Consider the following 13,829-nt stretch of genomic DNA (forward strand, 5'->3'; position numbering starts at 1 on the left):
ATTTATTTATTTATTTATTTATTTATTGAGACAGGGTCTAGCTCTGTCACCCGAGCTGGAGTACAGTGACATGATCAGAGTTCACTGCGGCCTTGAACTTTCCTGTGTTTAAGCAATCCTCCCTCAAGCCTCCCAAGTAGCTGGGACTATAGGTGCCCACCACAGGACTCAGCTAATTAAAAAAAGAAAAAAATTTTTGCTTTGTTGCCCAGGCTGGTCTCAAACTCTCTTGGCCTCAAGAGGTCCTCCTGCCTCAGTTTCCCAAAGTGCTGGAATTCCAGGCGGTGGCACCTGGCCTTTTCAGTTTATTTATTTTTTTGAGATGGAGTCTCGCTCTGTCGCCCAGGCTGGAGTGCAGTGGCATGATCTCGGCTTACTGCAACCTCCGCCTCCCAGGTACAAGCTATTCTCAGGCCTCAGCCTTCCGAGTATCTGGGATTACAGGCACCTGCCATCATGCCCAGCTAAGTTTTATATTTTTAGTAGAGACAGAGTTTCACCGTATTAGCCAGGCTGGTCTTGAACTTCTGACCTCAGGTAATCTGCCCACCTTGGCCTCCCAAAGTGCTGGAATTACAGGCGTGAGCCACCATGCCCAGCCTTCAGTTTGTTTATTTTTTTTAGAGATGAGGTCTTACTCTGTTGTCCTGGCTGGTCTCAACTCCTGGCCTCAAGCTATTCTCTGGTCTTAGCCTCCTGAGTAACTGGGATTATAGGCACAAGCCACTGTGCCAGGCCAGTTCTCATTTAATCTGCATTTAATAGTGTAAGGACTAGCCAGGCAAGGTGGCTCACACCTGTAATCCCAGCTACTTGGGAGGCTGAGGCAGGAGGATTGCTTGAGGCCAGGAGTTTTAAGACCAGCCTGAGCAATATATTGAGGACCCTATCTCTATAATGAAAAATGAAACTGGGTACAGTGGCTCACGCCTGTAATCCCAGCACTTTGGAAGGCTGAGGCTGGCGCATTGTTTGAGCCCAGGAGTTTGAGACCAGCCTGGGTAACATGGTGAAACCTCATACCTACTGAAAATACAAAAATTTAGCCAGGAGTGGTGACACACATCTGTAGTCCCAGCTACTCAGGAGGCTGAGGTAGGAGGATCACCTGAGCCCAAGAGGTCAAGGGAGCAGTGAGCTGTGATAGCACCATGGCACTCCAGCCTGGGTGATGGGAGCCAGAACCTGTCTGAAAATAAATTAATGAATTTAATTATATGAAAAAAAAATAGACAGTGGCACACACTGTAGTCTCAGCTGCTTGGGTGGCTAAGGTGGGAAGACTGCTTGAGCCCATTTCAGGGCTGTATTGCACAGTGATCAAGCCTGTGAATAGCCACTGTACTCCAGTTGGGCAGCATAGTGAGACCTTGTCGCTTAAAAGAAAAAATAACGTAAGGACTCATTTACCAAGTACTAGATACATGGACTCTCGAGTTAAGAAGATTGAAATCTAAGTTGTGGATGGGCGCCCTTAAAATATGAGTATCTAGCAAGCTTATGGCTGTGGAAAAGGATTTGAAATAGGAGTTCCTTTACAAAAGTTTGAAAATGTGTGCCCAACACTTACTCAAATAAGTATCTAAAGGAAATAAGGTTGGTGGTTTCTTTCCATTGTGGAAGCGCCCTCTTGTGGTTAGTTGTGATGAATTTGGAATATTGTTTTATATCTATTTATATATATGTATACATATAGATATTTGCAAATGGTTTTCTTTTCTTTTTTTTAATTGTTTTTGGCTTTGGACAAATAAAAACCTTTAAAAATACAGGCTAGGGCCGGATGCGGTGGCTCATGCCTGTAATCCCAGCACTTTGGGAGGCCAAGGTGGGCAGATCACTTGAGGTCAGGAGTTCCAAACCAGCCTGTCTAACATCGTGAAACCCCATATCTACTAAAAATACAAAAGTTAGCCAGAAGTGGTGGCAGGCACCTATAATCCTAGCTACTCAGGAGGCTGAGGCATGAGAGTTGCTTGAACCCAGGAGGTGGAAGTTGCAACAAGCCAAGATCGCGCCACTGCACTCCAAGCTGGGAGACAGAGCGAGTCTGTTTCCAAAAGTAGAAATGCTGGAAATGGTGGCTTATGCCTATAGTCCCAGCACTTTGGGAGACCGAGGCAGGCAGATCACTTGAGGCCAGGAGATCGAGACCAGCCTGGCCGTCATAGTGAAACCCCGTCTCTACTAAAAATACAAAAATTAGCTGGGCATAGTGGCACGTGCCTGAAGTCCCAGCTTCTTGGGAGGCTGAGGCACGAGAATTGCTTGAACCTGGGAGGTGGAGTCTGTAGTGCGCTATGATCACACCACTGCATTCCAGCCTGGGCAACAGTGGGAAACTCTGTCTCAAAAAAAAAAAAAAAACTCTGTATTGGGCCAAGCATGATAGTTCACGCTTGTAATTCCAGCGCTTTGGGAGGCTGAGGTGGGTGGATCACTTGAACTCAGGAGTTCAAGACCAGCCTGGGCAACATGGTGAAACCTCATCTCTATTGAAAAAAAAAGAGTAAATGAGGTTTAAAAAAATATATACAGTATTGGAGGTGGGGCATGGTGGCTTATACCATAATCACACTGGGATGCTCTGTGTTCCTGTGGGCACTCGAGAGGTCAGGCCAGCACACTCGTGCCCTTTGCTACCATCTGAGGTCACTGTATTGTCCTTAAGAATTCAAGGGGATATGCTCCCCAAAATGAAGAGTGCAACTTGGATTTTCAGCATTTTTTAGTTCATGTTGTTTCTTTGGTGTCTAGCAGCTACATTTCATTTTGCAGAATAAAGCTTCCCAGGCTCATAGTTGTTGAAATATGATGGCTAGAGGAAAGGATGAGTGAGGGCCAGCTGCTTCCTTATGTTTTTAAATAGACAAAAGAAACATATTTTTTGGTAATTTTAAACTTTTTTGTTCTTATTCATAGCTGTATTTTTTTTTAATCAACTTCCCTTTAAAGCCATACAGCTGTATTTTAATATTACCTTGGTAACTATTAGGATAGCTATTATTCAAAAGACAAAAAATAACAGATGCTGATGAGGATGCAGAGAAAAGTGAACTCTTTTTTTTTTTTTTCTTTTTTTGAGACGGAGTCTCGCTCTGTCGCCCAGGCTGGAGTGCGGTGGCGCGATCTCGGCTCACTGCAAGCTCTGCCTCCCAGGTTCATGCCATTCTCCTGCCTCAGCCTCCCGAGTAGCTGGGACTACAGGCGCCCGCCACCATGCCTGGCTAATTTTTTGTATTTTTAGTAGAGACGGGGTTTCACCGTGTTAGCCAGGATGGTCTCGATCTCCTGACCTCGTGATCCGTCCACCTCAGCCTCCCAAGGTGCTGGGATTACAGGTGTGAGCCACCGCACCCGGCCGAAAAGTGAACTCATACACTGTTAGTGGGAATGTAAATCAGTATAGCCATTATGGAAAACAGTATGAATATTTCTCAAAAAGCTAAAAATAGAACTACCATATGATCTAGCAATCCTACTACTATTTATCCAAAAGAAGAGAAATTAGCATATCAGAAAGATACCTGCACCTCCATGTTTATTGCAGCACTATTCACAATAACAAAGATACAGAATCAACCTAAGTGTCCATCAGCGGACAAATGGATTAAGAAAATACAGTATATATACACAATGGGATACTATTTGGCTATAAAAAATAATGCAATCATGTCATTTGTAGCAACATGGATGGAATTGGAGGTCATTATGTTAAGTGAAATAAGGCAGGCATAGAAAGACAACTATGGCATGTTCTCACTTACATGGGAGCTAAAATAGTGGCCAGGCGTGGTAGCTTATGCCTATAATCCCAGCACTTTGGGAGGCCGAGGCAGGTGGATCACCTGAGGTTGGCAGTTTGAGACTGGCCTGACCAACATGGAGAAACCCCATCACTACTAAAAATACAAAATTAGCCAGGCGTGGTGATGCATGCCTGTAATCCCTGCTACTTGGGAGGCTGAGGCAAGAGAATTGCTTGAACCTGGGAGGCGGAGGTTGCGGTGAGCCAAGATCTCACCATTGCACTCCAGCCTGGGCAATAGGAGCTAAACTCCATCTCAAAAATAAAAATAAAAATAAAAAAGGTGATCTCATGGATGTAGAGAGTACAAGATAAATACCAGAGGTTGGGATGGGTGTGTTGTGAGGGGCTGTGAAGAAGGGTTGGTTAATGGGTATAAACATACAATTAGAAAGAAGGAATAAGTTCTAATGTTCAAGAGCAGAGTGTGGTGACTATAGTTAACAATGATGTTAACTTTGTATAATTCAAATAGAAGAAAGGACTTAAAATATTCCCAACACATAGAATTGTTAAATATTCAATGTGATGGATACCCTAAATCCTTTGACTTGATCATTACACATTTTACACATGTAACAAAATATCAGGTAACAAAATATTGCATGTGCACCTAAGATACATACAAATATTACATATTAATATTAAAAAGATTACACTGTGGTTCGCACCTATAATCCCAGCACTCTGGGAGGCTGAGGCAGGTGGATCACTTGAGCTCAGCCTGGGCAACATGGTCAAACCCTGTCTTTACAAAAAATTAAAAAATTACCCAGGCCTGGTGGTGTGTGCCTGTGGTCCCAGCTACTCAGGAGGCTGAGGTGGGAGGATCACTTGAGCCCGAGAGGTCAAGGATTCAGTGAGCTGTGATTATATCACTGCACTCCAGCCTGGGCAACAGAACAAGACCCTGTCTCAAAAAAAAAAAAAAAAAAAATTGCTGGGAGATTCAGAACTGTCTGTTAAAACTATAGTTGGCAAAAAGAAATCAGTTAAGCTATTCCTTGTCTCTATGTTTTGGTTATAGTTTACCCATCTAGAAAATTTCAGTGAATACCTACAAAATGTGACGAGTAAATGCAATGCATAATCTTTCTAATGTTCATTTGGTTTTAAACCTTGATTAGACTATAGTTACTGTAGAACTGTAACTCTACTGTAATCAGTGATCCCTCTGGTACAGAAGGACTTTCTCCTTCTGTAAATATGAACTTCAAGATGAGTAGGCATAGAATGCAGCTCTCTTCCTCAAGTACATAAAGCCATCTTCCATTTGTCACAGGATTTGAAACTATTTTAAAAATTGTATACTTTTAAAGGCTTATTTTCATCATACCAATTATTTAAGCCATTAAAGTTTTTAAGTCATACAAGAACTTTATGAAGGTACTTTATATGTCTGTAGTTTTGATGATATGAAGACTAAGAAGCTGTAAATATAGGTAGGAATTACATTAATAAAAATGAAGAAAATCTGGGAGAAGAGAAGAAAAACAGGCATTTAAAATGATTTATATTGTTAAAATATATGAGGAAACAGTTTTCTGTGACCATATTGTTCACCATTTCTTAGAAATTATCTTGAGTCCTTTTTACTCATCTACTTGGCAAGTATTTTCCAGTGTATACTCTGTGCTTTTACTAGCTATAATAAAATAAGGTAAGTATAGCCCTGGTTTTTCAAGTAGGAAGGACAGAAACCAAAAAAATAATAGGTGTGTATCAGGATTGTCATAAGGCGTAATGAAATACAGGCATCATCTAACCTTCACACACAACTCTCTGGGGCAGATGTTGTCACCTGCATTTTCAAGATATGGGAACTGGTGTTAGTATGGTTAGGACTTGAATTGGGGCCTTTTTGGGCTCCAAAACTAGAGCCTTAAACCCTGAAATTTCTCTAAATGATTCATTCTTATGACCAGGTTAAACTTCTGAAGGACATACAATATCAGTCTAATTTGTTAAGTTAATAAATATTTACTGAGTGTTTTAGTATTTATGAAGTGCTGTGCTTTGTAATAAAAGAAAAATAAGGCCGGGTGCGGTGGCTCATGCCTGTAATCCCAGCACTTTGGGAGGCTGAGGCGGGTGGATCACAAGGTCAGGAGATCAAGACCATCCTGGCTAACACGGTGAAACCCCGTCTCTACTGAAAATGCAAAAAAATTAGCCGGGCATGGCGGCGGGCACCTGTAGTCCCAGCTACTTGGGAGGCTGAGGCAGGAGAATGGTGTGAACCCGGGAGGCGGAGCTTGCAGTGAGCGGAGATCTCGCCACTGCACTCCAGCCTGGGCGACTGAGCGAGACTCCGTCTCAAAAAAAAAAGAAAAATAAGTAAGACATACTTCATGCCTTTGACCAAATAGCAATAAGAGAAGAACACAGTGTCATGTTCTTTTCTGTGACCCTGGGCATAATGAACCTGTTGCTTATACCTGATGGGCTGGCTTTTCCTATGTGCAGTCACTGGGAAGGATGCCCCAGCCTTTCTCTGAGACAGTCCTGGGCAGTCAGGCCAGATCTAACCTGAAAGACCTACTCCCTTCTGAGTTGCTCTGAGTAACACACACAGTCCTATGGCTGCCAGAGAGATGGACCAGGGGACCTGCTGGAAACACTAGATAGAGCCCCCCAGAGCCCCAGAAACAGGACCTGTAGCATAGAACTCTGCCATTAGGTTCTTTGTCCCTCATGACACACTGATAACCACCAGCAGTTCTCATTTAGAAAAACACATAGTTGGCCCAGCACTGTGGCTTATGCCTGTAATCTCAGCACTTTGGGAGGCCAAGGCAGGAAGATTATTTGACACCAGAGTTCGAGACTAGCCTGAGTAGCACAGGAAGACCCCATCTCTATTTAAAAAAAAAAAAAAATGAGCCGGGCATGGTGGCATGCATCTGTAGTCCTAGCTGTTTGGGAGACCGAGGCAAGATAATCACTCGAGCCCAGGAGTTTGAGGCTGCAGTGAACTGTGATCACACCACTGCACTCCAGCTTAGGCAACAGAATGAGACCCTGTCTCTAAAAAAAATAAAAATAAAAAATAAAATAAGCCTGGGCAACAGAGTTAGACCACGTCTCTAAAAAATTTTGAAAGTTAGCCAGGCATAGTGACACATGCCTATAGTCCCAGCTACTCAGGTGGCTGAAGTGGGAGGATTGCTTAAGCCCTGCAGGTCCAGGCTGTAGCACTGCACTCCAGCCTAGGCGACAGAGTCTAAAAATAAATAAATAGGCCGGGCACGGTGGCTTACACCTGTAATCCTAGCACTTTGGGAGGCCAAGGCAGGTGGATCATGAGGTCAGCAGATTGAGACCATCCTGACTAACACAGTGTAACCTCGTTTCTACTAAAAATACAAAAAATTAGCCGGGCGTGGTGGCGGGCGCCTGTGTGGTGGCAGGCACCTTTAGACCCAGCTACTCAGGCTGAGGCAAGGAGGATAGTGTGAACCCAGGAGGCAGTGCTTGCAGTGAGCCAAGATCATGCTGTTGCACTCCAGCCTGGGCAACAGAGCGAGACTCTGTCTCAAAAAAATAAATATAAATAAATAGACACAAAGTGGATAATATATACACTGGTTGTACTATCTACACAAAGTGGATAAATACAACACTGGTTGTATTTACCAGTGTTCACCTTTTTTTTTAGATGGAGTTTCGCTCTTGTTCCCAGGCTGGAGTGCAATGGCGTGATCTCGGCTCACTGCAACCTCCACCTCCCGGGTTCAAGCAATTCTCCTGCCTCAGCCTCCTGAGTAGCTGGGATTACAGGTGCCCACCACCGTGCCCAGCTAATTTTTTTTTTTTTTTTTTTTTGCATTTTTAGTAGAGACGGGGTTTCACCCTGTTGGCCAGGCTGGTCATGAACGCCTGCCCTCAGGTGATCCGCCATCTCAGCCTCCCAAAGTGCTGGGATTACAGGCGTGAGCCACTGTGCCCGGCCCAGTGTTCACCTCATTATAACACCAGTTTTTTGATTTATTTATTGAGCAAGTTTTCCTCCTAGCTTTATTACTATCAGGGAGCTTCTTAGAAAGCCATCTCTAATGTATGTTTTACACTTAATAACATCCCCGTGGTGTGGTGTGAAAAAGCTAATGCCCCACCCCACAACCCCCAACTTAGGAATCTGAGAAGTAGTAGCCAGAGCAGTAAAAGGAAAACCAGAATTGGTGGGGATGGTAAGGGCTGTGGAAACCAAAGGAAGAGTATTTCAAGGGAGGAAAAGTCAGTAGGAGTAAATGTATCAGTTGGAATGGTTTATGCTAAAAATAATAGGACGTGGCCACTAAAACTAGAATAAATATTAAATATCTTGCATAAAAGAGAGAGAGCAAGAGTGAAGGAGAGAGGGGCTTCTCTTCCTAGTCATAGTATCTTTTCAATCTGATTGAGTCAGTTTGGCTCATATGTCCAGTCTGAACCAGAACAATCACCAGGGGAAACCCATGCTCTGATTGGCCCAGAAGTTGTCTATCCATAAGTTGGGAGTACCCTTCCCTGAAACACATTAGGACCCAGTAAAAACCTGAATAAAATTGGAGTTTGCCTATAAAGAAGAATAGAGAAATAGAAGCTGATAGACAGCCAACAATTAGTACTACAAGTGCCAAGTAGGATGAGGCTGAAAAAGCAGGTTGGATTTAGCAATATGGAGATAATTGATGCCCCTTGGGGAGAGATGCAAAACGATGTGATGGCAGTGGCAGATTGCAGAGGGCTGAGGACTGGACATGAGGTGAATCACGAGCAAACTGAGTAGATAGCTCTGTCAAGAAGTTTTGATATGAAGAGGGTGGGTGGTCCTTGGAGGTAAGGTACAGAGTTGAGTAGTGGCATTTCTTTTAATAATGAGAGAGGCTTGAGCATTTAAAAGTGAATGGGAGGGATCTGATTCAGAGGGACGTGTTGAAAACACAAGAGGTAGAAGGAGTAATCAGTCTTGTACAGTTTCTAGGAAGGTGGAGGTAGATGCAATCCAAGGCACAGGTGAGGGGATTGGCCTTAGCCTGGAAGAGGGGCAGATGGAAGAGAGGAAACAATGGAGGGAGATGTAGAGCCTATCTTGGCTGTTGAAGTGGGCAGTGCCTTTTACTGCTCAGTAATTTGGGCCATAGATATCCCTGGCTTTTTCTCCATCCCTAAATCCAACTGCAGTTATAGGCCACTTTTATGTTGTGGGAATTTTTATTTTATTTATTTATTTATTTATTTATTTATTTATTTATTTATTTATTTTTAGAGACACAGTCTCATTCTGTTGCCCAGGCTAGAGTGCAGTGGCACGAACATGGCTCACTGCATCCTGGACCTCCCAGGCTGAAGTGATCCTCCCACCACAGCCTCCCAAGTAACTGGGACTACAGGTGTATGCCACCATGCTTGGCTAATTTTTGTAATTTTGGTAGGGACAGAATCTCACTATGTTGCCTAGACTTATCTCAATGTTCTGGCCTCAAGCAGTCCTCTACCTCAGCTTCCCAGAGCGCTGGAATTGCAGACATGAGCCACTGTGCCCAGCCAGTTGTTTGAATTTTTAAAGTTATATCATGCTTGTGTCATCAGGAAAAAAAAAAATTGTTTTTTGACTAAAGAGCCATCAGTTAGTCCCATACAGTGAAACTCTTATCACTATAAAGAATGTTACAGGCTGGGCATGGTGGCTAACGCCTGTAATCCCAGCATTTTGGGAGGCCAAGGCGGGCGAATCACCTATGGTCAGGAGTTCGAGACCATCCTGGCCAACATGGCAAAACCCCATCTCTACTGGAAAAAAAAAAAGGGCGTTGTGATGCGCCCCTGCAGTCCTAGCTACTAGGGAGGCTGAGGCAGGAGAATCATTTGAACCCGGGAGGCGGAGGTTGCAGTGAGCCGAGATCATGCCACTGCACTCCAGCCTGGGCGACAGAGCGAGACTCCATCTAAAATAAAATAAAAGCACCCACCGCAGAGCCCTGTGCTTATGTACCTTCCTCTCTTGATACCTGAAGAACTGTAGTTTTTGATTTTTTTTTTTTTTGTGAGACGGAGTCTGCTCTGTCACCCAGGCTGGAGTGCTGGGGTACAGTGGTATGATCTTGGCTCACTGCAGCTTCCGCCTCCCAAGTTCAAGCAATTCTCCTGCCTCAGCCTCCCAAGTAGCTGGGATTACAGGCACACGCCGCCACACCTGGCTAATTTCTTTTGTATTTTAGCAGAGATGGGGTTTCACCATGTTGCCCAGGCTGGTCTCGAACTCCTGAGCTCAGGCAGTCCGCCTGCCTCTGCCTCCCAAAGTACTAGGATTACAGGTGTGAGCCACCGTGCCCAGCCAAAACTGTAGTTTTTTATCCCTTTAACTTTAGTACTTACTATTGTGCTGCTATTGTGTGTCTTTTTCTATTTCTGGAAACAACCCTGTTAAACAAAATCAGCATGCTGAATTTTTTACTGACTTATCTATAAATTGGAGTGGATAGTGGATATGTAGCCATCCAAAAGTGAACCAAGACATAATGAGCCACCTGCAACAGCTCAACTAATAAGCCCCAGAAGCTATCCCATCAGAAAGGGCCACTCCTCTTACTAAATGGGGAATTTATACTAAAAAAAAAGAAAAAAAAAAGAGCCACTTCACACACACACACACACACACACACACACACCCCACACACACACACACACACCACACACACACACACACACACCACACACACACACACACAGCTGTTAAATCAGAGTGAAAGGCTTATTTCCCTTATCTCCCTTTGGTTCATTACTCCTAAAAGGGTAAGGGGTGTCAGGCACTTAATCATCATTGCCATCATTGCCTGTGTGATCTACTAAACATTTAGGGAAAACCTGTTTAATTAGTTCTATTTGGCACAGCATTTACATGATCAGGTCACAGTCTCATTCAGAAGAATCTGGTATTAATTATAAATTTTAACCTATGGCTGGGCATGGTGGCTCACACCTGTAATCCCAGCACTTTGGGAAGCCGAGGTGGGCGGATCACCTGAGGTCAAGAGTTAAAGACCAGCCTGACCAACATGGAGAAACCCCGTCTCTACTTAAAATACAAAAATCAGCCAGGCGTAGTGGCACACACCTGTAATCCCAGCTACTCGGGAGACTGAGGCAGGAGAATCGCTTGAGCCCGGGAGACGGAGGTTGCAGTGAGCTGAGATCGTGCCACTGCACTCCAGCCTGGCCAACAGAGAGACTCTGTCTCAAAAATAAATAAATAAATAAATAAAAAATAAAGCAATCTCAGAGGCCAAGCACTTTGGGAGCCCAAGGTGGGCGGATCACTTCAGGTCAGGAGTTTGAGACCAGCCTGGCCAACACGGTGAAATCGCTGTCTACTAAAAATACAATAATTACCCAGGCGTGGTAGTGAACACCTGTAATCCCAGCTACTCGGGAGGCTGAGGCATAAGAATCGTTTGAACCCAGGAGGTGGAGGTTGCAAGGAGCCGAGGTTGCGCCATTGCACTCCAGCCTGGATGATAGAGTGAGACTCTTATCTCAAAAAAAACACAAACAAAAAAACCCTCTCAGGCCAGGCACAGTGGCTCACACCTGTAATCCCAGCACTTTGGGAGACCGAGGCAGGTGGATTGCCTGAGCTCAGGAGTTCGAGACCAGCCTGGGCAACATGGCAAAACCCTGTCTCAGCTAAAAAATACAAAGAATTAGCTGGGTGTGGTGGCGCCCGCCTGTAATCCCAGCTACTCAGGAGGCTAAGGCACCGGAATTGCTTGAACCTGGGAGGCAGAGGTTGCAGTCAGCTGAGATTGTGCCAGTGCACTCCAGTCTGGGTGACACAGCAAGATTCTGTCTAAAAAAAAAAAAACAGGGGGTGGGGGTCCGGGCACAGTGTCTCACACCTGTAATCCCAGCACTTTGGGAGGCTGAGGTGGGTGGATCACAAGGTCAGGAGTTCGAGACCAGCCTGACCAACATGGTGAAACCCCATCTCTACTTAAAATACATAAATTAGCCAGGTGTGGTGGCACACTCCTGTAATCCCAGCTACTCAGGAGGTTGAGGCAGGAGAATCGCTTCAACCTGGGAGGCAGAGGTTGCAGTGAGCCGAGATCATGTCACTGCACTCCAGCCTGGGCTACAGAGCGAGACTGTCTCAAAAAAAAAAAAAAAAAAAAAAAAAACATGTGCGATGGCTTATGCCTATAATCCCCACAGTTTGGGAGACCGAGGTGGGTGGATCACTTGCAGTCAGGAGTTCAAGACCAACCTGTCCAACATGGTGAAACCCTGTCTCTACTAAAAACGCAAAAAAATTAGCCGGGCGTGGTGGTGTGCGTCTGTAATCCCAGCTACTCAGCAGGCTGAGGCAGAAGAATTGCTTGAGCCCAGGAAACTGAGGCTGCAATGAGCCAAGATCACGCCACTGCACCCCAGCCTGGGTAACAAAAGGAGATTCCATCTCAAAACAAACAAACAAAAAGGACTTCTAAATCTCTCTTTTTAAAATTGTTTAGACATTGCTCTGTCACCCAGGCTAAAGTGCAGTGGCGTGATCATAGCTCACTGCAACCTTGAACTCCTGGATGCAAGTGATCCTCCCACCCAAGCCTCCCGAGTAGCTGGGACTATAGGTACACACCGCCATGCCCTGATACATTTTTTATTTTTAGTAGAAATGAGATCTTGTCATGTTACCCAGGCTGGTCTCTAGCGCACCTGTCCTCAAGTGATCCTCCTGCCTCAGCCTCCCAGAGTGCTGGGATTATAGGCATGAGCCTCCACACCTGGGGTATTTGCCGGTCTTGATGACCAAAATTGTTTGTATCCTGTCATTTCAGAGGTATCCTTTGAATTGTATCTTTGATAGCATTGAATGTGTGACTTTTGCTGAGTATAGCCTTTAACTTGGATGAACGTAATCTTTATCTTCATCCCAAATGCCAACCAAACCATGTCACAGCTCCTGAAAGGCCTCTCTGCCTTTGGTCCTTTGGTTGTTCCTTCTCGCCCAGTTCAGTCCTTCTGCCTGTTCCTCCCTGCCTGTCCAGTTTTACCTTTTTTTTTGAGACAGAGTCTTGCTATTGTCACCCAGGCTGGAGTGCAGTGATGTGATTTTGTCTCACTGCAACCTCTGCCTCCTGGGTGCAAGAAGTTATCCTGCCTCAGCCTCCTGAGTAGCTGGGATTACAGGCATGTGCCACCACGCCTGGCTAATTTTTGTATTTTTAGTAGAGACGGGATTTTGCCTTGTTGGCCAGGCTGGTGTCGAACTCCTGATCTCAAGTGATCCACCCACCTCGACCTCCCAAAGTGCTGGGATTACAGCTGTGAGCCACCGTACCCGGCCAGTTTTACCAGTTCTTTAGGGCCTATCTGAAGGCCCAGCTCCTCCAGGAAACCTTTTCTTGACTTTGGCCTCATTCAGTTTGGTGTTTGCTCCTGTTCTGTACATTCTGCCTTACACAGCTGGGGATTTCCTGTTTATGCTAATGCGTTTACAAAGTCCTTGAGAGCAGGGACTGTGCCTCTCTTGCTTCTCCAGTGCCCTGCACAGCCTACACACACTTGCCACTATGAGTGTTCAGTGGGTACTCATGGAATTAAACTGAATCATATGTCAAGGAGTGTTATGGTCATTTCTGCCTCATCTCAGTCACCAAAACAAAACACACTTTAGAAGGTTCCATATAGGTTCAGTATCACACATTCTCAAGAAAATATTTTTCCTATTTTGAAGTCAGAAGAATCCCGTTTCACTTGATAACTGGCATAACAACTTTACAACTAATGTTTTTTGCTTTTCTCCAACAGGCTGCATGTTAAATGGCCAAGAGGTGAGGCTTACTATTCACTATGAAAATGGGTTCACCATCTCCAGGGAAAACGGAGGCTCCAGCAGCATATTATACCGCTACCCCTTTGAAAGGCTGAAGATGTCTGCAGATGATGGCATCCGAAATCTATACTTGGATTTTGGTGGTCCCGAGGGAGAACTGGTAAGAGTGTTTCTGATTTTGGTGGTCCCGAGGGAGAACTGGTA

General features: G+C 44.8%; 1 protein-coding gene across 1 annotated transcript in view; it reads left to right on the forward strand.

The window, feature by feature from the left end:
* SNTB2 (syntrophin, beta 2 (dystrophin-associated protein A1, 59kDa, basic component 2)) overlaps nt 1-13,829 on the forward strand; it is a 78,428-nt gene that overhangs the window by 55,144 nt on the left and 9,455 nt on the right. The window contains exon 6 of the mRNA XM_011976681.1: nt 13,601-13,785. Within this exon, the coding sequence (XP_011832071.1) occupies nt 13,601-13,785 (185 nt within the window). The remainder of the gene's footprint in view (nt 1-13,600; nt 13,786-13,829) is intronic.

The sequence above is a fragment of the Mandrillus leucophaeus genome, unplaced genomic scaffold (genome assembly GCF_000951045.1).
Source record: "Mandrillus leucophaeus isolate KB7577 unplaced genomic scaffold, Mleu.le_1.0 Scaffold17, whole genome shotgun sequence".
Taxonomy (NCBI): Eukaryota; Metazoa; Chordata; class Mammalia; order Primates; family Cercopithecidae; genus Mandrillus; species Mandrillus leucophaeus.